Source organism: Aquila chrysaetos, chromosome 5 (assembly GCF_900496995.4).
Source record: "Aquila chrysaetos chrysaetos chromosome 5, bAquChr1.4, whole genome shotgun sequence".
NCBI classification, from domain to species: Eukaryota; Metazoa; Chordata; class Aves; order Accipitriformes; family Accipitridae; genus Aquila; species Aquila chrysaetos.
The window spans coordinates 39,791,232-39,814,535 of record NC_044008.1 but is presented as its reverse complement, the minus strand read 5'-3'; the positions used below and the strand labels follow the sequence as shown (position 1 = coordinate 39,814,535).

The 23,304-nt window shown below is 46.6% G+C and overlaps 2 protein-coding genes across 6 annotated transcripts in view; one reads left to right on the top strand and one right to left on the bottom strand.

Annotated features, from left to right (window-relative positions):
* Nucleotides 1-20,767, bottom strand: part of ARID3B (AT-rich interaction domain 3B) — a 37,216-nt gene extending 16,449 nt beyond the window's left edge. For 2 of the 5 annotated variants that reach the window (XM_030014892.2, XM_041123366.1), the window contains exons 1-5: nt 20,672-20,766; nt 20,039-20,246; nt 17,209-17,876; nt 7,627-7,698; nt 5,955-6,027 (exon numbers count right to left, since the gene is read on the bottom strand). In XM_030014892.2, the coding sequence (XP_029870752.1) occupies nt 5,955-6,027; nt 7,627-7,698; nt 17,209-17,787 (724 nt within the window). In that variant the 5' untranslated portion in view covers nt 17,788-17,876; nt 20,039-20,246; nt 20,672-20,766. Of the gene's footprint in view, nt 1-5,954; nt 6,028-7,626; nt 7,699-17,208; nt 17,877-19,052; nt 19,203-19,347; nt 19,425-20,038; nt 20,247-20,671 lie in introns of those variants that run through there. The other 3 variants (XM_041123365.1, XM_030014893.1, XM_030014894.2) reach the window with 3 other exon arrangements.
* Nucleotides 20,768-21,025: 258 nt separating this feature from the next.
* On the top strand, nt 21,026-23,178 carry LOC115341775 (actin, cytoplasmic type 5). The gene is made up of 2 exons (XM_030015199.1): nt 21,026-21,109; nt 21,673-23,178. The coding sequence occupies exon 2, from the start codon at nt 21,684-21,686 to the stop codon at nt 22,812-22,814; it is 1,131 nt and encodes a 376-aa protein (XP_029871059.1). The 5' UTR covers nt 21,026-21,109; nt 21,673-21,683; the 3' UTR covers nt 22,815-23,178.
* The last annotated feature ends 126 nt before the right edge of the window (nt 23,179-23,304 follow it).

The following is a 23,304-nucleotide window of genomic DNA, read 5'->3' as shown; positions in this document are numbered from 1 at the left end:
TCTTCCATCCACCTGGATATCAACAGGGTCATCTCTTCAGTGTTGAGCCACCTCCACTGCTTGAGTGCAGCAGGTCATTAATCATTTGAAAAACGTGCTGTTGAAATTGAGTGGGGGGGCAGGCCAAGAACACCCATAGCAAAGAGAAAGTACCAATATAAGAGCGAGCTCGAGAAGATCAGGATTTGAGACACAAACATCCAGTCTTTGAGATGCTGGAGAAACATGTGACAACTTAAAATCTCAATCTTCAGGCGAAGTGAGGAAAAAACCCCTTTGATTCCATCACTCAATTCTGTACACCCAGGAAAGAGCACCTGGGATTCAGAGATCCTTAGCCAGCAATCACTAGAGCAGACTGGTATCAGATGAATAAGCTAAAGAAAGGTTCATGCAAAGCAACAACAGCCAATCATTTCAAATTAATTTCTTTTGTACTCTGTCCAGTGTCAACTCGTTCATAAAACATTTAAGCTGCTCAAAACGTTCTTCTTGCTGGCTAAATTTAAAACAAATCTCCTGTAAGCCAGAACCAAGTAAACTCCTAATGCTATTTTTCCCCATTAATTACAACTGCAGCTTCCAATACGATTTTTCTTTGGAGCTAAAGCAATACTCACTCTAAAACACCATTTTTCAGCTGCTTAAAAACCAAGGAATATTAATTATTTGAACTGTACTGGGTCACCTCCCAGAAAAGATTTTTTTAGATCTTTCCAAAGGGAAACTTCCAGGCTTTTTCCAAATTAGAGGCAGGGGGGAAATCTCATGTGTCTATGTCTGCAATGAATGTTTTGATGTGTGAAAAACAGAAGGGGGAGGAAGTTTGGTTCTTATGGGAAGGACCTGCTGATAACTACTTCTAAGTTATTGCAATTTGCAAATTTTGCAAATGGACCCAGGTAAACTCTCCCAAAATATAAACTTATGTATCTGGTGGAGACTTTTAGTCACCTGGCACCTAAGGCTGATGAGCGAGACATTCCCTGCAAGAGTTTTCTGGATGCTACAGAGAGCCCTACCTCAAGTACAGGACTACACATCCCCAGAAGAGCTGGATTCAAGTTGTTCGGAGATCCCAAGCACCTTGCTTCACACTTGTTTTTATCCTAACATCACTTAAAAGTGTTTAAGTACATGGAATAATGCATTATCTGTTCCCTGTTCTGAAAGGCTCAAATCACTTAATACAAAGGAATGTAAATCAGAATGCCAGTTCCCCCTACAACTTAAGTAAATCTTTCCAACAATATAAAAGTAAAAACCTAAAATATTTCACTGATCCCCACTACTTACCATTTGCACAAGACACTAGTCACCATTTTTCCCAAGTCTAAGTCAAAACAGTTGACCAAAGAAGAGGTTCTTTAGAGGAGGTACAGGAGGCAGAGATGTAGCTGTGTACAAATCCAAGGGTCTAATGGGGAAGAGGACTTCACCTGGTTCACCTGGACCATCCAGAAGAGACCTCTGCAGTGCCTCGAGTGAGAATTTTCCACTGCAGAACATCACCTGCTATTTAGGGAAGCATTTGCTGTGGCTCAGCATCAAGCAGGTAGCATGAGCAAAGGATGCTGAGAATTTATGTCTGTTGATGTCTCATTTAGAGAACTACATTGCTTAATTCAGATTTGAAAATATCTCCAGAGAATCTAAAGAAGAAACCTGCAAAATTGAATCAGTAGAAGAATGAAGTGTATTCCCTGAACAAACATTTCATAAACACCACTTGGCCTATAGATAAAAGAATCCATCAGTAAATGCTTTTGTCAATACCCTGGATTTGTTGTATTTCCACATCTAAAGTGTGCAGACAGAGCATACAACAGCAGGAAAACATTAAAACCACACGGTCAGACTTACAAAGCCCCTTCTATGTATATACACATAAAAAACCAGAATGGTCAAGCCATCTGGGAAAACCAAGGTCACGCAGAAACCTTGAACAAAATTAGTAGAGCTGTACAATTGGAGACATTTTATGAGGTCTTCACAAAGGCAGTACTTAAAATGAACAAAACAGCTTCCCTTGAAAGGGAGCCTTTCCTAATACACCATAGCACGCAGTTAGATCTCTTCCCCATCAAACCTTTTCTCAAGAGGAATGTCTTGCACAAACACTGCTGATCCTTCCAGGAGATGAAACAGTCCCACTACTCCAACTCTCTCCTGACCAGCACTAGTGGAATACAATCAGCTCAATTATTGGTGGCTGCCTTAGCAGCTGTAAGAGTCATGCCACTAACAGCCCTTCACTATCTGGGGACGAACAGCAGTCTAGCTATGCTACCTAGTGCATGCTACAGGGCTAACAGCTACATTTTTCTACTACTCATCATACCTATGCCTTCTACCACACACAAAAAAGATGCAGACAAAATTTACCTTCAGGGTATGTTCACAGGGTGAGAAAGACCCGCAAATAAGTGGAAGATGTCATCATGTCTAACACTGCGTCTGATCTGAGTAAATGAAATTGCCCATTTGGCTACACACATTTCTGTAATAAAACTCTTTTCAGTAATACAAAAGATGGGGGAACATACAATTACCCTGAGTTATTGTAATGGATGCAGCTCTAGCCTGGGCACTCAGAAAACTGCTCCTGCCTGCAGTGTCCTCAGTGGCAGGCAGAACAAATCCAGCCTCCATGCCTGCAGTTGCAACCCACTCCATAGTGCACTAGCAGATAAGCCTCAACCTGTGCCCTTAAAAATGCTCTGAACCACAAACTTGCCCATAGAGCAGCTCCTCATGCAGCAGGAGGTTAAAAATACAGCTTCTGAGAAACCAGACCTCAAGACATCAGGGCTCAACTTGCCACAGGACACCAGATCAGCAATGGAGATGGAGGGAAGCCACTGCTGAAGCTGCTTATCCCTGCTCAGTCCGAGGAACGATGACCTTTGGTTTGAGACTGCAGAAGAGCTGAGAAAAGGGAAGGTGGAAGTGGTAATACAGCAAGCTAGCATCATCCCTGCCAAGCTACATCAGGTCAGTCCTGTTGTAGGCCTGGTTCGAAGCTAGTCCTGCACACTAATTGCTCTCATCGGCTGGTCTCCCCTCCTCTCCCCATCTGCCCCTTCAATCACAGCCATGGTGGGATCCATTCACCTAAACACATACAAGGAATAAAACATCCAACAAAGGAAGAGTTACAGCTTTCCTCTCATCTCCCTCTTCCATCATTATTGCCACTGAAGGGCCATTTTATCACTTGCAGCTGTGGTCATTCAGCGACAACCTGCTGTGCTCAGAGGCAGATGAGACCTGCACATTTGATCTGCATTAAGCTGTTTCATGGCTTCACATTTCTAGGTACATTCCTAACAGCAGCACCAACAACCAAATCTTTTCATCCCTCCAACTACTCAGTAGCTCCTGTGAAATCTGTCATTTATCTTCCACATCAGGCTTTTTTTGGTTCAGCATCAGTTAGCAATCTGTGCCCCAAATCCATCAGCGCCAAACAAGAGCCAGCACTTCTCCAGCTCCTCCTGGACAACAACAAAATCCCCATCTTTACACCAGCAATGTTTATTAGCAGAGCTGCTTTCCATTCCCTTAAGACATGAGGTGCAAATTAACCAGCTCTTCACACATACTAGCTAAGAAACACAACACTTCGCTCTCAGGTGCAATGAGCCCTCGGTTGTAGCCATCTTTGGGTGGACTCTTTCAGAACAAGGCAGCTGTTCAGCCTTGTTTGGTTTAGGATGCTCATTTGGCACATAAAGCAAGGGGAAAAGAAATGAAAGCCTGAACAGTATCCTACGATAACTTTGCTGTAGAAGCTCCCAGATTTTTGAAGATCCCAGAATAGGACACAGTAGGCAAGTCCATCTGCTCACTAGAAAACCAAAGCCCTGCTGTAGATAGCAGTGGGGAGAGCAGGCATGGGAAAAGTGGACAGTACAGATTCTGAAAAACCATGCCAAGTCAAAAGATTTTCTCTGCATAAGGCACAGCGGCTTAGATTAACAACAGAAGAGAAGCTGCCTCCTATAGCTCAACCTATGCTGTTCAGTTCTATCAACCTGAAGAAACTTAGCTCCGCAGAGTCCTTCTGCCTACTTCTTTTGGGGGTGCCAAAGTATAAAGCAAGCCCACAACTGCCTCGTACCCTGCAATCTAGCCAAATTCCCCAGAGCAGGGCCAAACATTTCTAGGGCCTCTGGCAGAGGGCTGTCAGTTCATGGCATCTCTCCCCCACGGGTGCTGGGCTCTTATATTTCATTTTCAGCCTTCTAGTAAGCAAGAAAACAAGGGAGTCTCCAGAAAACAAATACAGTTGGAAATGCCCAGATGATTAAAAGCTAAACTCCTACAGCAACCAGCTGGTGACCAGCTCAGTCCCTGCACCAGGAACATGTCAATTATAAATAATTAAAAGGTAACAGGAAGGAGACACTGAAGTATTAAGCAGTTTTCTCTCTAGGTATCTGGAGGTTTCTATTGCTGCCAATCACACCCTTCAGATTGTCTTGTCTGCCAGCCATCCCAGCCCTTACATTAGCATGTGAGCTCAGGTTAACATTTGCAAGTAAACTAATTAAGCCCGGTTATGCCTCTGCAAGCAAAAGCCAAAAATACCAGCAAAACCCAGCTCTAATTTTTAACTGACTTGGAAGCATAACCTCAAACTGCTGGAGAGTGAAAATTCACACAGGTCAGCTGTCAGCTCTAGCCATGCCAGGAAAAACGGACACGGACGTGAAGAGCAATTGCAGTAGCTGCCTTGTGGATACCCTTTCCTCTGCTTGTGATGTAGTCATCCACAGAGGGGGATGCATCTGAAGATGCAGGGTTCAAAAGACAACGGGAAATAAGGTTCTAGCTCCAACCCAGCAAACAGATAATTTTCAAATAGATGAGACTGAGATGTTGCATCTTTATGCTTTATTAGACTCTCAGGGCACAATATTGCTGGTGACACTAAGGCAGCCTCCCTTCCAAATAAGCACAACCTGGCTTGTTTGGTCCAGCACACTGAGAGAGCATTATGCCATGAGGGAGCAAAGGGTCCTTTTTATGTCTGCTCTTCACACCTACCTTCAGTGGACTTTCTGGAAACAATGAAAAGGTCTATAGCACAATTTAACACTTTGTCAGATGCATCTTTGTTGGAAGAGTCAGTCTGGCCTGGCATGCTTGGAGGGGTAAAGGAAGAGAGCACCACAAAGGATTTACCACAAATGTTCAGAGATGTATGTTTTATACAATACCACGTATATGCATATTTATATTATGAATAGTTTGCAATGAGGGAACTGAACTTTGATAACTAGGGGACAGAAAGAGACTTTTGTGACATCCCAGCTGAGCGACTTCACACATGCATCATCACTCCTGTAGCAAGGAGAGATGCAAGTCGCTGACACCACAGGGAGGAATGTGAGAAACTGCACGCTTCTGCACTCAGTTACACAAAATTACTAAACAGAAAGATGACACATTGTGAATATACAAGAAAATGTAGCTTGGTGTCTATTTTCCCAGTCCACAAATTACATGCCACTACTCTATGCAGACTGTGAAGGCATCCACACTCAGCTTCCACATGCTATTGAAATCAAACATGAGAAGATGTGTGATCATGCCACCTGAAGGGGAGACCAGAGAAATCCCCAGTGGTACTCAGCCTTGCTTCAAAAATCTTCACAGAACCAGGCTTCTTGGGCTCTTCAGTGCATGGACAACATCAGTATTGGGTAGGAGGGTAAAGAAATACGGTCTGTGAAATTAAGTTACAGGGCAGAGGAGTTCTTTCCTATTGCACTCCTTTCCTTATCTCCCAAGGCAAATATCCCAAGTCTTACCACCTGCTCTTCCATCTGATCTGCAAGCTCAAGGGCTGGATTTGTTCTTTCAAACTCAGGAGGGAAAAATTCAAACAGCAGCAGCACCCCTCTGCCCCATTTTACCCTATCGAGTTCAAACAAATGCTCACTCACCCCTCTTCTGCATAAAGATGAAAAGGTCATCCAGGAACTCTTTCCGTTCAGGGTCACTATCCAGTTCATAGAGCTGGGGATAAAAATAAAAATGAAGGCACAGTCTACAATGAGACAGAAAATAAAGTAATAGTATTAGCTTCTTCCAATGGGTGATCTGCTGTTTGTACTGGAGGGGTGAAAGGCAGCTGCAGGCAAAGAGGCAAACCAAGGAAGAACTCCTGAGAAATTTGGTGGACAAGGCTGCAGTGATAGTTTGAGGACCCTCGTTATGGCTTGCCTTGCTCAGCCCCTCAGTATCTCATCCAGGCACAGTAGAGACTGGCACCCTGAGGGGAACAGGATTCAACTCAGTTAACAGCACTACTACAGAGCAGGGTTTGAAACCACCTGGAAGCAAAGGGGAGAGAAACTATTAAGACAAGCTGTAAAGAAAGACAAGACGACCAAAAGGAAGGTGACAGTGCTTCAGGACAGATTAGTGGTCCGTACCTTTAAGGCACCAGGGAGGTAAACTTCTCTGCAGCTTCCCCTAGCCTCATGATTCCCTCCCTTCAGGGGTTGTCACGTAAGTGACAAACTCCAAGTCCCTTGAAGGAGGACATGAAAGGATAGAGCCATCCTGTAACTACTAATGCCTGGCAGGAAAGGCTCCTCTAAAATAAGCCAAAAAGCCTTAAAAAATATCAGGAATCAGCCTGGAACCAATTTTCTGCAGAAATAATTTTACCAAAAGGCTTAAAAACCCAAGCACTTAAAATAAAGTTCCATAGGCAGCTTATTCCAAAGGAGAGGCACTGTATGCTACCATTATCCACTGATTTTTCAGAAGGGACAGGCACGAATGTCATCTTACAACTACCTCTTGAACAGAAAAATCTAATTTTCACCTATCAAGAAGCCTGTGAGGCCACAAAGTGACAGGCTGAAAGGGCCGAAGTCAGTCTCTCACTGAGATACAGGAGGATATAGAACAAGACAGAAGACAATGCTCTACATGAAGAATTCAATTCCTTCTCTCATTTGCATCGAGGAAGAACCCTGCATTACTCCAGGGAATTTTTTGCTGTTTGTAGCTACTCTTGTGGAGCAGCTCAATGGAAAAGCAAATATTCATTGGGCAATATGTATTTCAGCCTCTCTGTAGGTGCTGCTAGCTACTTGGTATTCATCTAGCCTAAAAGAAGAAGGGCTTTTTGGGCTCATTTCCTGTGAAGTTCTGCACTTTCTCACCACTGAGCTCTGGGAAGAAAGCACACCAGTGTATTTGCAGAGCAATTAGCTGCACCCTTTCAGAAAGAGCCAGCTTAGTTTAAAATGAATTCCTCTGGCTGATGTGACACACAGCTGTCACATTCAAATCCACGACCACAGTGCTAATCAGGTTCAAGAAACAAAATACTCTTCTCCCAGCTGAAGAAAGCATTGACTAAGATCTTAAATGCCACAAGTTTGGTTATTAAGTCTTAGTTCTAACTATATTCCAGTGACCAAAGGCAACAAAACAGCCCAAAATAGCTGGTTTGTAGGCAGAGGGCTGTAGGACAAAGCAGTTTTCTTACAAGTTCACTGTAGAGGAATAGTGAGGGCTCCGTAGTCACCCTCTGTCACAGATCAAGGGAAGAATTCCCCAAAGTTACCCCTTCCCCAAAATCCCCATGATCAGACCGACCTTGGCAAAGTCTCGTGAAATTTCTCTTCCTCGGCATCCATCACCTTCATCGCTCCAGGTCACGTTGCCGTTCTAGGGAGAGAGAAATGAAAGGGTGAAAGGATGGCCAGCGAAAGGCTTTGTGGACAATTCCAGAAAGCTTGCAAATGTGCATTTTTGGGCACAAACACATGCAAAAGCAGCTGCTGGCTTAAACCCAAAAGACTAGAAAGATGGGGACATTTGTGCATTTGTTACAGCACACTTTCCTGGAATCTCTGACACTCAGCCCAAAATGGGAAGTGGGATTTCACCTTCCAGGAGACTACTGAAGGTCGGGAAGTTTTTCAGCACCAAGATTTTTCTTGCAGAATGTATCTCAAAAAAGCTATCTGATGCCAGGGAAAACCATTCCAGTGGAAAGTCCTCAACACCTTCACCAGCTGCCTTCCTTCATCTGCTAAACAGAAGTATACAACTCCCCGCCGCCCCGCACCCTGCAGCAGGTGCTTTGGTGTAATGAGGTCCAACACCTAAACAGAGAGGTGCTGCTTCTCCTCTCCATGTCCATCTTTTTACCAAGTGTACATGCCAGAGCCCCTAGTGAAAGACTCAGGTGTTATCCAGGCATCCTTCCTTTCTGTTTGCCAGGTGACACCGAACACACTTGGAAATGCCCTTCTGTCCTCCCCCACTTGCCTACAAAACCAAAACCAGAGTATGCCAAAGAAAGAGGGAAATAATCCCACTGGAACGCTTCTTGCCAAGCCAGGACCCTTACTCCTGGATCTGGATTTTCGCCACAGAAATGGAAAGCTCAGCTTTGCTGGATTAAGGTTCATTCTTCTTACGCATTAGAAGGATTACTTTAGTTAGGCCTATTCTACTTGGTAAACCATCATCCTGAAATGATCACTGGGGCTGGAAACCAGCAGAGGCAGCCTCTGGCTGTACAGCAGGACCAAGACCAGAAGAATGATTCTGAAAAACTGTTCAAGTATCTTTAAACCATAAACTTCATAAACCTCCAGTATAGCAAGTGCTCCAGAGCCACTCAAGGAAAGACAACAGCCAAATCCACCTGGCAAGGTAGCTTGGACTACCCTGTCCTGATAAACACGCAACATCCTAATGCAGACAGAAAAGCACTGAGGATAGCAAGAGGTTTCAGCACAAAAAAAAAAAAAAAAAAAAAAAGCAAAAAAAAAAGCATGTGAATTAGAGAGGTGGTCCAATCTCTGAAATCTTGGAGTCATCTGGTTGTGACACATACATTGAATTAGAAAGATGAATAGCTCTTGTCAAGGCCAGGCAAAGCTACATTTGCCCCTTTAAAAAACACTGCAGTGAGCTGCCCTAATGCCTGCTGATTTAGTTTGAGCCAGTAATTCCTGCTGGAAAGTCAATTATCCAGTGAGTCCCATCAACTGAAAGATATTTAATGGGGGATTATTGCCACTTCTGTTATGTCAGCTGTTTATTACAGCAGATCAATTCCCAGCCCTCTCTAGGAAGAGATCTGAAGACCAGTTTTGTTCACAGGAGGATTCATCTGGGTGTCCTTTCCTAGCAGACATTAAAACCACAGGTTTTTTGCTAATTACGGTAATATCCAGCTGCTCCTAAAGCCACACTGATTGTTAACTCAGATCAACAAACCTATGTGAACAGTCCGAATAAGAGACAGTCTCTTCAGAAGGCAGCAGCTATTTCCCATCCTCAACTTCACACACTCCAAGGCAAGATGATTTGTAGAGGGCTGAGCTGCTTTCTTCCCAAGTTTGTATTTGGTTATAAATCCAGAGGGCAAAACTGCTCGTGGTGTTAAACTGGGTGCTCCAAGAAGCAAAACACTTGCTTTCATAGGCAACTTTGGTCATGCTGAGAGCTTATTCCGCTACATTTGAGGACAGGAAAGAGAAGGGGGCTTAAAGGAGACAATTGTCTACTGCCAGTGGGTTTGAACTTGGTAAAATTTCCAGGAACAGAACTTTCCATGGGATTGAAGACTCTTTAGAAGTTATTTTACTTGTTCTATTTGAAGAAAAAGGGTAATTAGAAAAGAATGACAAGATTAAGGTTTGATACAGAGAATAAGCAGAATATATGTACCCTGCTTCTCACACCTACATCCTGAGATGCTCGAGAGCACAGAAGTAATTATCCCCCACACCTCGCTAGTGAAAAGGAGCTTAAAGCTAGTTGAAGGCATCAGTGTTTTGCCATATGTCCAGAAAATTGGCAGAGATGGATATCACCTGGCATGACACAGAGTGATCTAAGGTGAGAGACAGTGGACAGTATTAGCATTTCCTCCCGCAATAGCTGTAAAGGTTTAAAGCCAGTTACCACTCCCCATGTTAAGCTATCAGAAGAGATAAGGAGAGTGCTTCTCATCCACCTCGGTGCAAGCGGCAGCTGCAGCGATGTAAATCAGGAAGGGTGCACTGAAACAACACATGGGCTGCAGAGACATGAGGACAGAGCACAGGTTTGTTTTGGGTAGCAGAGTTAGCAAAGTCTCAGGCTAGCATGAAATGTCAGCTCAGCAGCTGGGGAATAAAGCCTTATTTATTCAGAGAACAGAGTACAAGCACCGACAGGCACTTTCCCAGGCCTCAGCTTTGATCTTGAGGGACTATTCTGCTCACCAAAACCTTTGGGTTCGTGCCAAGGCTACAACCAAAGATACCAAATATCGGCAGCAGTCAGAACAGCGACTCAAGCACAACTGGAACAGGTAAATCAGTAAAGAGGCCCATGAAGCTACCGAAGCAAGAGGTGCTCCACATGCAGAATAAACTACATTTTGCACAGCAAGAGAGCTCAGCAGGAGCTTTGGTATCAAGCTTCCTTTCCATTTCTCCTAGGAAAACAAAGCTACCCTATGCTGAGAAGCCCTCCTCCATAGGAACAGCAGGAACCTGAGAAATCAATATATCCTCACAAGTCATTAAAAGACCTTTGTATAAGTCAGGCAATAGTAGCAGGAAGGAAAAAACACTGTTCAGAGAGGCAGGTCATTCTCTGGGGAGAGTCCTGCCTCTCCCTCCACCCATTTGTATCAAGGGAATTTGCTGATGTTTGACAAACAGCCCTTGCATTACCACAGGCAAGAATTTATCTGGTTTCTTGCAGAAAAAGGTGGCAGAAGTGGCACTGGCAGTGCTTGAGCCCCCGATGCAAAGCCTGAGTGGGAAGGCAAAGGTGTTGGGAAGGGCTGGCCACCTTCACGAGCTGCTGGCAGAGCCAGGGAGCCTCCCCTGTGCTGCAGACACCTCAGGGGTGTCATCAGAGCCCCCCCAGACCGCCCCCTCCCCAAGAGGCTGTGGGCCTGGCTTCAGAAGCAATTACATCTGGAGCTATTTTAGGATTACTCCTTAACCACCTGGAATATCTTATTAGAGGGAAGCTCGGATGTCCAGAGCAATTTTGGTTTCCAATCCCACATTCAAGAGCCAGAGTTAACCCTGAGTTGCCAAGCAGAGAGAAAAGGAGATGACAAACACTTTCCTGCTTCATCCAGCCCATTCTTTTGAGGACAAAAACCTTACAAATAAGCAGCCTCAACCCCTCCCTCCAGGACACCCACCTCTCAAATATTACCATCTCACATGTCTGTCCCTCCCAGAGACTAGAGAACTAATCAAAACTCTGTGCTTAAAAAACCAGTGAAGTATTAAGGCAAACAGAACAGCATCTCATCTTCTCCTCCAGTTTTGCCTGCACAAATTGCAGTTAGTGTGCAAACAGGGACATTGATGAGAAATTGGAAATGCTCCTTTTCCAGGTCACTGCCTTCTCCCCCACCCCAGTTTCATACAGCTGTTTGAGAGGGGCTCAGCTAAAGCCCGATGAGGTTTTACCAGACTACAAAGTTGTACTCAAATGGCAAACTCTGAACTAGAGAAAGCCAACTAAAGCTTTAATATGTAAAAGAAAAAAGAAAACTTCTGGCACAAAACTCAGATCATTCTGCACCTCCTTACTGCAGACCTGCAGTTTTGACAGAAGTTTTAGGCCAGAAATCTGCTGAAATATCCACTGAGGGACAAGGCTAAATGTTGCAGTGAAAAAGAAAGCCCCTCCCCTACCCCATGGGTTAACTGAAAGCACCGAGTCAATGAAAAGGTACAGGGGCAGCAATTTCAGGATTATCAGAGAATCCACAGAAATTCCTTTTGTGGGTAGAGTTAAGCCTTAGGAAGTGAAACAGATGCTATTATAAAGAAAACTGTTGTACTACAAAACGCTGATAAGATCAGGACTACTGCCCTGAGCTGCAAGTTCTCAAGCATGGAGAACCAAGTTATAATTACTGCATGCACAAGCTGCCTGGTAAAGCTCTGCTGAAATTGGAATAAACCCTTCCCAGTCTTACTAATAACAGAGCTCAATTCAATATCTACAAGCTTCAAAGGCAGGTTTTGAAAACATTTTAGTGATTTCAGGAATGGCAGGGAGGATGGGGAAGGAAAGAATAAGCATGGACTGAAGTTAACAGATTAATTACCTTTTTTTATTAAGTTTCTTTTATGGGCTCCCATGACCTAGTGACTGCAGCACCAACACAATTCTTTGCAAAACAGGAATCTGCTTCCTTATCCTTAAGGAAAAGTTGGGCTCTTTGTGAATGACTCCTATTCACAAATACTCACAGGAATTAACTAAAACGTAAGTGACAAGAAGATTTGTTCAGTGCTGTATGGCTGTGGGAAGAGAAATTCTCACTGCCACATGAGAGAGTCTCAGATCTACCCTGAAGTGAGAAAAACAGAAGTGTTAAGAATACAACACATTTGAGCTCTTTCCACCTACTGTCTCCAGTGTTAGCTAGAATTTCTATAAATTGGCACCAAAGGAGACAAGCTGCAACTATTCCTAAAGATAAATTTAGCACCTGAACAAATCCTAAAATGAGATGTATCTTCCCCAGGATATAAATGAGCTCCTCGCTCTGCTCCTTTGCTCTGCCTCCAGATATAGCACAGTCACTGCAATATAACATAGCCTTGATGAAGCCTGTGGAACTGCCTCTTGAGATGAAGATCTGGGGGAATTCTCTGATGTCTAATACAAGTTGTTTGTAGGCTGCTGCCTACAGTCATTATCACAAGCAGTTTCTTGGTTCTCCTCTCCTGTACATTATTTGGTATATTAAACAAAAAGGTGATTTTGTTGCTCCAACCACTGATGCTGCACTTTAAGTTACAGATCAGTATGACCACCAAGTTAGGTGCTACAGCAGAAGCAGACTGTCACAGGCATGAAGACTTCACCAAAACAAACCTAAACCATAAATTTCAAAGAGAAGCAGCAATTGGCAATTTAAGAATTAAAATCTGTTCTTCGGGAAAACAGCTTTCAGTAAAAAAGAAACCAAATATCTAACATCATAGCTATTAATGAAGTATTCTCCTCCCACTACATCATAAAAAGAAAAATACCCAGTGACCCACATAAGGAATGAAAAATCCAACCTTTGGATTGGGCCCTGGATATCTGAAATAACTAGGAGGCAAAAAATGCACCATGTGAAATGCAACTTTTTTATTCCTGGGACCTTCACCCCCTCTGGATTAATGAGTATCTCCTGAGCAATACCTCAATACACACACCACTTGAGGCACATACTTAAGGTTATGGAATCTCAGCCACTCATTCCTAGACCCTAGAGCAAAAGCGAAGTAATTATTTTAAGCTGACTTACTTTAATAAAAGCCATGACCTTTTTAAAAGTTTAGGTCAGGATTTTCAGGAGTGACTCGTGATTTCTGAGAATCTAACATGAGACATCCCCAAAAACCAGACCACAAACCACTCTCTGAAAGTCAGACAGCTGCTTTATGGAGACTTACCTTGCTGCATTTAAGAAGGCATTAAGTATCAGCTGATGCCTGAAAACCTTGGCTTTATTTTTACATTCCACAAAGGAATGCACGTACTAATGTGCGTGCTGTAGTAACAGCCTGACTAAATTGCTCATGCTACTGCTGCATGCCAGCCTTGAGTGAAGTAGGAGTAAGCAGCACCACCAAGACGGCGGCTGTGGTCCTGCCTTTCCTACACGGCTCTCCCTGGTAACCAGAGACATCACCAAGCAATGCGAGAACCCACGGGATGAGGACCCACACCCAACCATCTGCTAAAAGCAACATTTTCACCCGAGGAATTAAAAACTCATTTTTCTTCAGAGACAGGCAGCCCACAACGCCCTTTTTGAGGGTGGCTGCGGGAGCCTACAGCTGTCGGAGACGTGATGGATTTGCAGGGGATTCGAGCAAGTCCGAGGAGCGAGCGAGCTGAGCACACACACACACACCACCACCCCCCCCCCCCGGCTCTTCTTTCGGGACTGCAACTCCCCGACAAGCAACTCCACTCCCTTGTTGTTTTGTGCTGACAGGATTCCCACCGCCCCTGTGTCATAAGCTGAGCCAGCTCTTTTGTCTGCCAGCTTGTTCTACAATTATTTACTTGGCTGTCCGGGACCGAACAGAATGGGGCTTCATCTTGCTGGTAGCTTCCATCTTTCTGCCATCTTCATGCCACATACTTTCCAGGCAATCTTAGCCTTACACTTTCAAGATACATTTTTCTCCAAGGGCATCACTTTCAGAAGAACAATCCACACTTGAAAGAAGAAATCGAAGTGACTTTTTTCCCCCCTCTTCCGCAAGCAACAGCCATTATGCATACCACAAATACTCCCAGAGCAGAGCTAGCCGAGAGCAGTGTATACTAACTGGTTATTAGCCTCCATATCTGAACAGACGCTAAAAAAAAAAAGACAAGTTCAAGAATCATTTCGAAAACAAACTGGAGAATGCAGGCACTTCTGCATTTGATCCTGGTTTTTCTGCCTAACACAACCATTTTAGACAAAGACAGAAGAAAAAGCCCAGTATCTTTAAAGTATGCCTTTGAAATGAAAAATTTCAAGCGAGGCTCACACTGGGGCAGCGTGCTACCATTTAGCATACAGAATTATGTGGACAGTCCACAGTTGCTCGCACATTTCTCCCCCTTCGCGGTCATGCCAGCTAACAGTTCTTGTCCACCCACCCGGTCTATTCCTACCTCCACACAGCCCCCTGCTCACCAGCTCTGAACTGGTATAGTGCAGTTAAATTTTTACTCCCTGGTATGCAGACTCCACTGGTGAATGCAAACAAGCTGATCTGCAATATTTACCCTACTCAAGGTGAATATACTGCACCAGCATCACTAATATTGGGCACTTCAACATGGCCTTTTGAGCACGCCATAGCACCTTAATAACATCGTTCACCAGCATGACTACGAATATAAGCCATGCCTTGCTGGGGCAGACCATCTAGCCCAGTACTCCATCTTCAATGACAGTACCAGGAGACAGTATTTCGGGACAACATGGGAACCTGCCATACTTTCTGCCATACTTTCCCACCATCCAGAAGTGTTGTAGCACAACACATCCCTGATATTCCTTTATAATCCATTCCTTAACTTGATGTCCATGAATTCCTCTAATTCCTTTCTTTACTGCTGTACTGTCTGCCTCCCCAGCAGTGAAACAGATTACTTTAACACAGGAGCAAGAGAGTTTTTCTTTTAGTTTTGCTTCCTGGTGAAGCTTCGTGCACTTTGGCTTCCAGAATAAGTTGGCCTGAAATCAAAGCTGCAACCTACTACCAAAAGACTTGATTACTGCTGAAGTGGGCCAAAGTAACTGGATAAGTATTAGTGCACAGTATGCCAACTGTAAAACAGTTTTGGGTTTTGGTTTTTGGTTTTTTTTTTTTGCTATTCCACATCAGCTAAGACCAGATCTGGCACACTTAAGGTCATTTGTCTTCCCAGAACAGGGCAAATGACCTAGGAATCAAGCCTATTAATTAAGATTCACAGGACTCTCACAAGATAAGCAAGTATTGGAAAGAAGCACAATGACATGCTTATTAGCACCGGCTGAGCTAGAAATAAAAACAGTCAAGACTAATGCTAAGTTTATTGGTGTTTTTTTTAGAAAGCGATCCCCCTAACACCAGAGTCCTGCCTACTATTCTCCACCCAGAGAAGTGAAAGAGGAAGTTTTTGCCAGTCACTCCCAATCTAGTAAATTCTGAAGCAAATTTTCTAGTGACTGTCCCCTGAGCGACATACCCACTTCATTTCCCTACAGCAGCTTGAGTAACTCTTTTTTTTCAGCCCAACCCCTCTTGAGAGGCAAGCACAGAGAAAACACAGCAGCAACTGGTTGCCTGCTGCATCCCATGCACCAGGGCTGCTTTGCTATCATGCTTTATAGCACCAATAGTACAAATGCCATTCACCTGGCAATTTAGAGGAGTTCCTCCCACAAGCCTTGGTGAAGAAACACCAAATTGGTACAGTTTTGCAGGAGCAGCTGGGCAGCAGCCTACAGGCCACACTAAATGGAATGGGAAAAGAAATAAAGCTTGCTGAGCTTTAGCAGTTCCTCCTCGACCTGCTGCCTGTGACAGCATAAAAGAAATCATCTTATGCATGTGACCAACAGCTAAGAGGAAAGCCTGCCCTGAGCATCCACAGCAAACGTTCAAACACCTCTGGTTCACCAGCCACCACAAAGCAGCTCCAGCTTTTTTACTTCACAGGGTTTGCAGGAGGGAAAGAAAAACCAGCTCTTTTTTTGCCCATACAAGGTTTCTTACCGCAAAGAACTCTATCTGAAGCAAAACCTAACCCTCTTCGCACTCGGGCTAACATCTGTAGAAAAGGACAATTCAGTCCAGCTTTTTTTCTTTATTTAAACCGTGCCATCCTTTGGCTCAATTTCAATGCACATAAATGCTGTAAACCTCTCTGAAAGTTAGGTCTGTAACAAAAGAGCACACAGGTGCTACATTAACTGAAATACCCACTTACAACAAAGAACAGAAATCTTGATCCTCTGGCATTTATCTACAAGGACTAGTAATTCTTCATTCAGACATAGAATTAACCTCCTACCAAAACCAAGCAGGAGCAAGTTAGCTCCTTCCTTCCCACACGTGAAATACAAAGTGGCTCTGCTTACTCACAGGATCAGTGGCAGGACACGCACTCTTTGCTGCCTGCCCGCACCACCAACCAGAAATCCAGCCCCAGTCGCAGCATCCCAGAGGTCTGACACAAAGGCGTTATAGATGTCTTACGTGAAATAACTTGAGTGAGACATTAGCAGGCAAGTGTCTGCACCAAAAATAAATATAACACCAGCCTGTTCCATTCTGAATGGCACAGCAGCAGTGAGACTGCAGTCTCAATGGCACAGCAGCAGTGAGAGCAGTGAGAAGATAACCGAGCCAAAGATCAAACCTCTACCTCCCCACAAAGGTTCTGACAGGTTGGGGTTTCTATATCATTAGCTGGAAATCTGTATCTGTAAAGCAAATCAAGCTCTTGTGAAATCTCTTTATAAAAGGATAAACCTGGAAGTGTACACCAGGGAAGCATCGCTCTGCACGCGCCTGGTTCTCGCACTCTTTCCAAAGCACTTGCAAACAGCCAGTGCTTGTAACAGGACACTGGGCTAAAGAAATCCTCAATCTGACTGAATATGGTCATTCTTATTCAGAAGGAAGTAATGTTAACACTGACCTGTTTGAGCTGCTCGTCCAACCGCCAGTTCTGGCGTCCAGACGGGGAACCGGAATACGGTTGCTTAGTAGTGTCTTTACCCTGTTCTTCTTTGCCCTGTTGTCCCCGCTGGTGCCCCGAAGCCGGAAGAGGATTAGAGGTAGAGGCCACTCTTTGGTTGTGATGGGCAACTTTGGGAGCATGAAAATATTTCAGAGCAGAGCAGGTTTCCTTCCCAGTCACATTAGCACCATCCTCAAGATCTCCACCTTCCAAACCCCCTTCTTCCTCCTCCTCCTCCTCCTCTTCCTCGTCTTCTTCCTCCTCCTCTTCTGGCTCCGAATTCATGCTGCTCTGATCAAAAGCCCGCGTAGCTCCGGCTGCAGGTGGGCCTCTGGCCAAGGGACCAACAGCAGAGCCGCCCGAAGCCCTGCCAGATGTGGCTGCTAGGACAGCCTGCTGCACGGCCAGCTGCTGAGTGTAGAGCAGCTGGGCTTCTCTCATCTGCCTCTGCTGTCTCTCCCTGGAATCCATCTGCAGAGGCGTTTGCTGCTTCTGCTGCTGCTTCTGCAGCTGCTCAACCACAGCTTCCAGCTTCATCCCGCAGTTTGCATGGCTGGGAAAAGAGGGGGGCGTTTTTGACTTTATCTGGCAGGGTTCAAGCCCCGACCTTGGGAGACTGGCAGAATCTGAAAGATAGACAAATATTTGTCCGTATGAATATAAAATGCTTTCATCTTTTCCCCAGGAAGAGGATAAATAGAGTGCAAAGCCAATACTCTTTCCTGTGCAGGAGACCGTGAAACAATCAGCTTCATGTTTAACAGCCTCAGGCTCAAACTTGCATTCAATTTTCAGACTGTTTAATTGTATTTTCAAGCTGAACACATTCGCTATAACCTCAGTTTCGTATACCCCAAAGACAGCATCTGAAATGCCTTTGTCCACGGTCCCAACAGTTCATTTTTCTGTCAGAATCCTTCCACACTTACTAAATAATTACTTTTGAAATGTTAGGTTTAACATCTAGGGTTTGGTGCTTCTGAAAATACTACCTTAAAAGGAGATAGTCAGGGTGATAAGCTTGACCATATTTCTATTAAAAAATGGGCAGGAATTTATCACACACCAGTTATCTCTAAATTCTTTTCCTTACATTACTAAATTCTTTACACTTTATATGTCTGCCTTTAAAAAACCCCTATCTTCAGCCATTATTTTTCCCCAGGAGAGCGAGACAAGAGCAGAGCAAAGACCACTGTAGCCTAAAACAGACCGCTGAGCACCAAGCAACTCCTGCCTCTGGTTCCCAGTGCATCTCAAGCCCCGGCCGCGGCCTCCCTTCGATTTTCCCAGCCGAAGGACAGCCTTTCCTAGCTCTCCATTTTGACCTGCAGCAAGCCCATGCTGAGCCAGCACTAGCCTCCTCTTGAGCAAAGACCAACAGAAGAGACCGCAGTCAGAAATACCGCTCTGATCTAGAGTAAATCCTAGAAAGATGACTACGCCTGTAATCCCCAACCATTAAAATCAGCATGTGTATTTTGGACTTTGTGTCACAAACTGGACCTGTTGACAAAGATGGTCCTTCTCAGCTTTTTTTTTTTTTTTTTATGTAAAAAGATGCTTAAACGGGTCTCGCTTGCTGCCGTTCAAGGTTCATTGATATCAAAATACAGTCAGCTTGGAGAAACAAAGGAAAGGCCAACTACAAACAAGCTACAGAGTCTCCTGGCCACCTCCCACCACCCTGTTTACAACCAGCACTGTGCTATTCAAGCCACATACTTGAAAAAAGAGACTATTTCGCTAACACACATTTTCAAAACAGACACAGTTCTGTTCTAAAACAACAAATAACCTACCAGACACCAGTTTTAAAAGCGAAAGACAACTTCGAGCATCCTTAGCACAACTCCAAGTCTTCCTCTAAGGTGGTCAGATGCGTCTCTCGTACAGAGCGCCCTCGAGCTACGATGCCCAACTAATTTTTCCTCTGCAAACTCTTCCCTGTGCTAAATAACAGCCCATCACCAAAATGAAAAGCCTGGCCGGTGCATTTGCATTTTTATCTAGCAGGCAGCAGCATAGCTTTAGCTTGCAAATGAAACAATATAAAGTGGATTAGTGGTTTGAATGTCAGGAGCAATAATGCATTACCTGGCAGCTGAAAAGAGTCTTAGACTCCTTCGGCAGGCACAATACACCATCTGGCCAAGCTCCACACACACCCTCCTCTGGTAAAGCAACAATGAACTGGTGCCGGTGTTGCAACAGCAACCATAAACCAGGCTAGAGAACCTACAGCCCACACCTTGCTGTATATTGTTGCACCTGAGGCACGGGTGAGTTGTCACCTCTCCTGCCTGGGGGACATTCAGCAGGGCGTGCAGTTAATACACGCCTCGGGTACATTAACGATAATAAATGACCTGATACTCGGTTAACATGCCGAGCAAACACACCTCAGGTGCAGCAACACCCTGGTATGCGGCGCCCGCGTATTTCCTGGAGTTCAGGTACAATAGCGTGTGGCAGGTTTCGGCAGGATTTATGCGTGGCTGCCGAGGGTTTTCATCAGAGCCCAGCTCAAACCTCGCGAGCCTCCAAAAAGATGAATTTTGGATACGGCGAACACGCCCTCAGCAAGTATCGATGTTGTTGTGGAGAGGCACAGCCAACTTTACGGCGAGTTTTAAGTCAACGAGGGGACGCATTGCTCACAGCAAATAATTAAGTCACAATATCGGGACAGAGTATAAGATCACAGCTGCAACTAGACTAATTAATAACATTAAACCGTTCCAGGTTTTAACATCCATTTTACCCCTCAGCGTGGATATTTGCTTACTTTTCGCGTCTCTCCCAACCCAGGCAGCGAAAGGATTCAGTTCAACCTTCAGGTCCTCACGCACCAGCCTTTGTGCGGCTTTTAATCCCTGGGAGAGCCCTTTAATTAAAGAAGCCCCTTGATTTGAATTTTTATCTAGCGTAATTAGGAAAACGCCTGCCTCCGCGCCAGTAGCGCTTGGAAAGAGGTTTTTCCAAGCGGAAACCACCTGAAAGAGTTAAAGGGTGAGATGAGCAGCCTCCCGGCCCCGAGGAAGGGAGAGGTCTCCCGGGGTGGTAAACAACTCCATTAACGCCCCCCCCCCCCCCCCCCCGGTTTTACCGGAGACCTCCCATAACCACCACTAAACCACCCCCACCCCCCCGCCAAGGGAACCTACCCGCGGAAGGGCGACTGTACCCCCCCCCCCCCCAAAAAAAAAAAAAAAAAAAAAAAGGCCCAAAGAAGCCGGTGAGCTCCAACCCACTCCCTCCACGCTTCAGTACCGGCCCCCGGTACAGGCCTGGCCCCAGGAACCACAACCCCGCGGCCCCCCCGCCGCCATTTCCCCGGTAGCGCCCCCTCCCTCCTCACTCCCCCCCCCCCCTTTTTCCTCCGTTCCTCCCCCCCCCCCCCCCCCACCGGGGCCGTTACCTCCCGCGGGCCGCGGGAGCGGGTCGCTGCCGGCCCGTGCGCGGCCGCCTCGGCTCCGCCCGCAGCGCAACCTCTTTCCTTTCCTTTTTCCTTTTCCCCCCCCCCCCCCCCCCCCCCCGCACACCACACACACAACCCCACACCGCCCCTCCTCGGCTCAGGCCGGAAACGGGGGCGGCGGAGGCGGTCCCCCAGCAACGGAAGCGCCCGCCTTACTTCCGGGTACGGCCCCACGGCAACGGAAGAAGCTGACCGGCAACACCCGGAAACGGCTTGAGAAGGGGGAGGAGGAAAAGGGGGCGGGGCGCGGCCGGGAGCCAATTAAATAGCGAAGCGAGAGGCGGGTTCGCGAGGGGGGGGGCGGGGCGGGCTAGAAAAGGGCGCGCGCGGGGGGGCGGGCCCGGCAGTCGCTGAGGAGGGCTGAGGGAGCGCGCGCAGGTGAGGGCTGAGGCGGTGGCTGCCGGCCTTCCCCCCCACCCCCGCTTTTCTCCTCCGTCCTTTCGGGTCTTCTGGGGGTCCTCACTGTCTGTTCGGGCCCCGGGAGGGAAAAGGTTTTTTTTTTTTTGCGTTGGGGCTTTTGTTTCCCTCAGGTCTGTGGTAAAGGTGTATTTTGGGGGGGGGGGGGTGTTTGTGTTGGGGGTCCCTGCTGCTTGGTACCTGTCGGTCTACCTCAGGTCCCTGGGGAGGGAGTGGGAAGGGTCTGTGCTTGTCTCCCTGTCTTCTCTATATATGTGTGTGCTTTGGGGGAAGTAAATAGATATTATGCCTGCCTGGTACCTCTTTCCCACTTAGGCCCTGAGGGCTCTGTGGGGGCAAACTTTCAGGATTTCTCTGTATCCTCTCTCACCTTAGATCCCTCAGCACTGCTGTTGGGGCTCCCTAGTGCATTAAATCCTCTGGGGCCCATAGCGCATGGGGGGGAGCGTCAGGGCTCCTTGCTGTTCCTGCTGTGTTCCCTCTGAGGAGGGACTCTGACACCTCCATGTTCCTACTCACCTCAGGCCTGGTCAGCATGGCGGATGAAGAGATCGCTGCCCTTGTGGTGGACAATGGCTCTGGCATGTGCAAGGCAGGCTTTGCAGGGGACGATGCCCCCCGCGCTGTGTTTCCCTCCATTGTGGGACGTCCCCGGCATCAGGGTGTCATGGTGGGCATGGGGCAGAAGGACAGCTATGTGGGGGACGAGGCCCAGAGCAAGAGGGGCATCCTCACCCTGAAGTACCCCATTGAGCATGGCATCGTCACCAACTGGGATGACATGGAGAAGATCTGGCACCACACCTTCTACAATGAGCTGCGCGTTGCCCCAGAGGAGCACCCCGTCCTGCTCACTGAGGCCCCCCTAAACCCGAAGGCCAACCGGGAGAAGATGACCCAGATCATGTTCGAGACCTTCAACACCCCAGCTATGTATGTAGCCATCCAGGCTGTGCTGTCCCTCTATGCCTCCGGCCGCACCACCGGCATCGTCATGGACTCTGGGGATGGCGTCACCCACACCGTGCCCATCTATGAAGGCTACGCGCTGCCCCACGCTATCCTGCGTCTCGACTTGGCTGGCCGCGACCTGACCGACTACCTCATGAAGATCCTCACCGAGCGGGGCTACAGCTTCACCACCACGGCTGAGAGAGAGATTGTGCGGGACATCAAGGAGAAGCTCTGCTACGTTGCGCTGGACTTTGAGCAGGAGATGGCCACGGCGGCCTCGTCCTCCTCCCTGGAGAAGAGCTACGAGCTGCCCGACGGGCAGGTGATCACCATCGGGAACGAGCGTTTCCGATGCCCTGAGGCCATATTCCAGCCCTCCTTCCTGGGCATGGAGTCCTGTGGCATCCACGAGACCACCTTCAACTCCATCATGAAGTGCGACGTGGACATCCGGAAGGACCTGTATGCCAACACCGTGCTGTCGGGGGGTACCACCATGTACCCCGGCATCGCTGACAGGATGCAGAAGGAAATCACGGCCCTGGCACCCAGCACCATGAAGATCAAGATTATCGCCCCGCCGGAGCGTAAATACTCCGTCTGGATCGGCGGCTCCATCCTGGCATCTCTCTCCACCTTCCAGCAGATGTGGATCAGCAAGCAGGAGTATGATGAGTCCGGCCCCTCCATCGTCCATCGCAAGTGCTTCTAGAGGGACTGCTGGCAGTCACCTGAGGGCCGTCCTCGCTGGGATGTGTGCTGGGGCAACCTCCTCCTTCCACGTTGGACCAGAATTGTTCGACTGTTACTTATTTTATCTCTTAACTAGTTATGTTGAGGTACCGAGTAGTGACACGTGCATATTAATGGCCTGTTAGGCTGTAGTTCTCCCGTGGCTGGCTAGCTGCTCTTCTTCCTCATGGCTCTCTGGGGTTTGGAAGTAGATGGAGGGTTGTTCGCTTTTCCTGTGTAACACGGGTAGGATGACACTAAAGTTAGACTTGTCACCTTGCGGTTTGTCATGGCTGGCTCCTTTGTAGGAAAACAAATAAACTTCTTAGGCTTAAAAACTGTAAGGGGTTATTTTGCTTCCTTTCAGGGTGGGCTCTGGATCTCCTGGCTACAAAGAATTATTGGGCAATACGTGGGGTTTTGGACCCGAACCTGGCTTCTAGCTGCCTGCTTAAAGCTCAGGAAACAAA

Bases quoted from the DNA above. Each gene is read 5' to 3' on its own strand.
- LOC115341775 (XM_030015199.1), top strand. From the start codon at position 21,684: ATGGCGGATGAAGAGATCGCTGCCCTTGTGGTGGACAATGGCTCTGGC.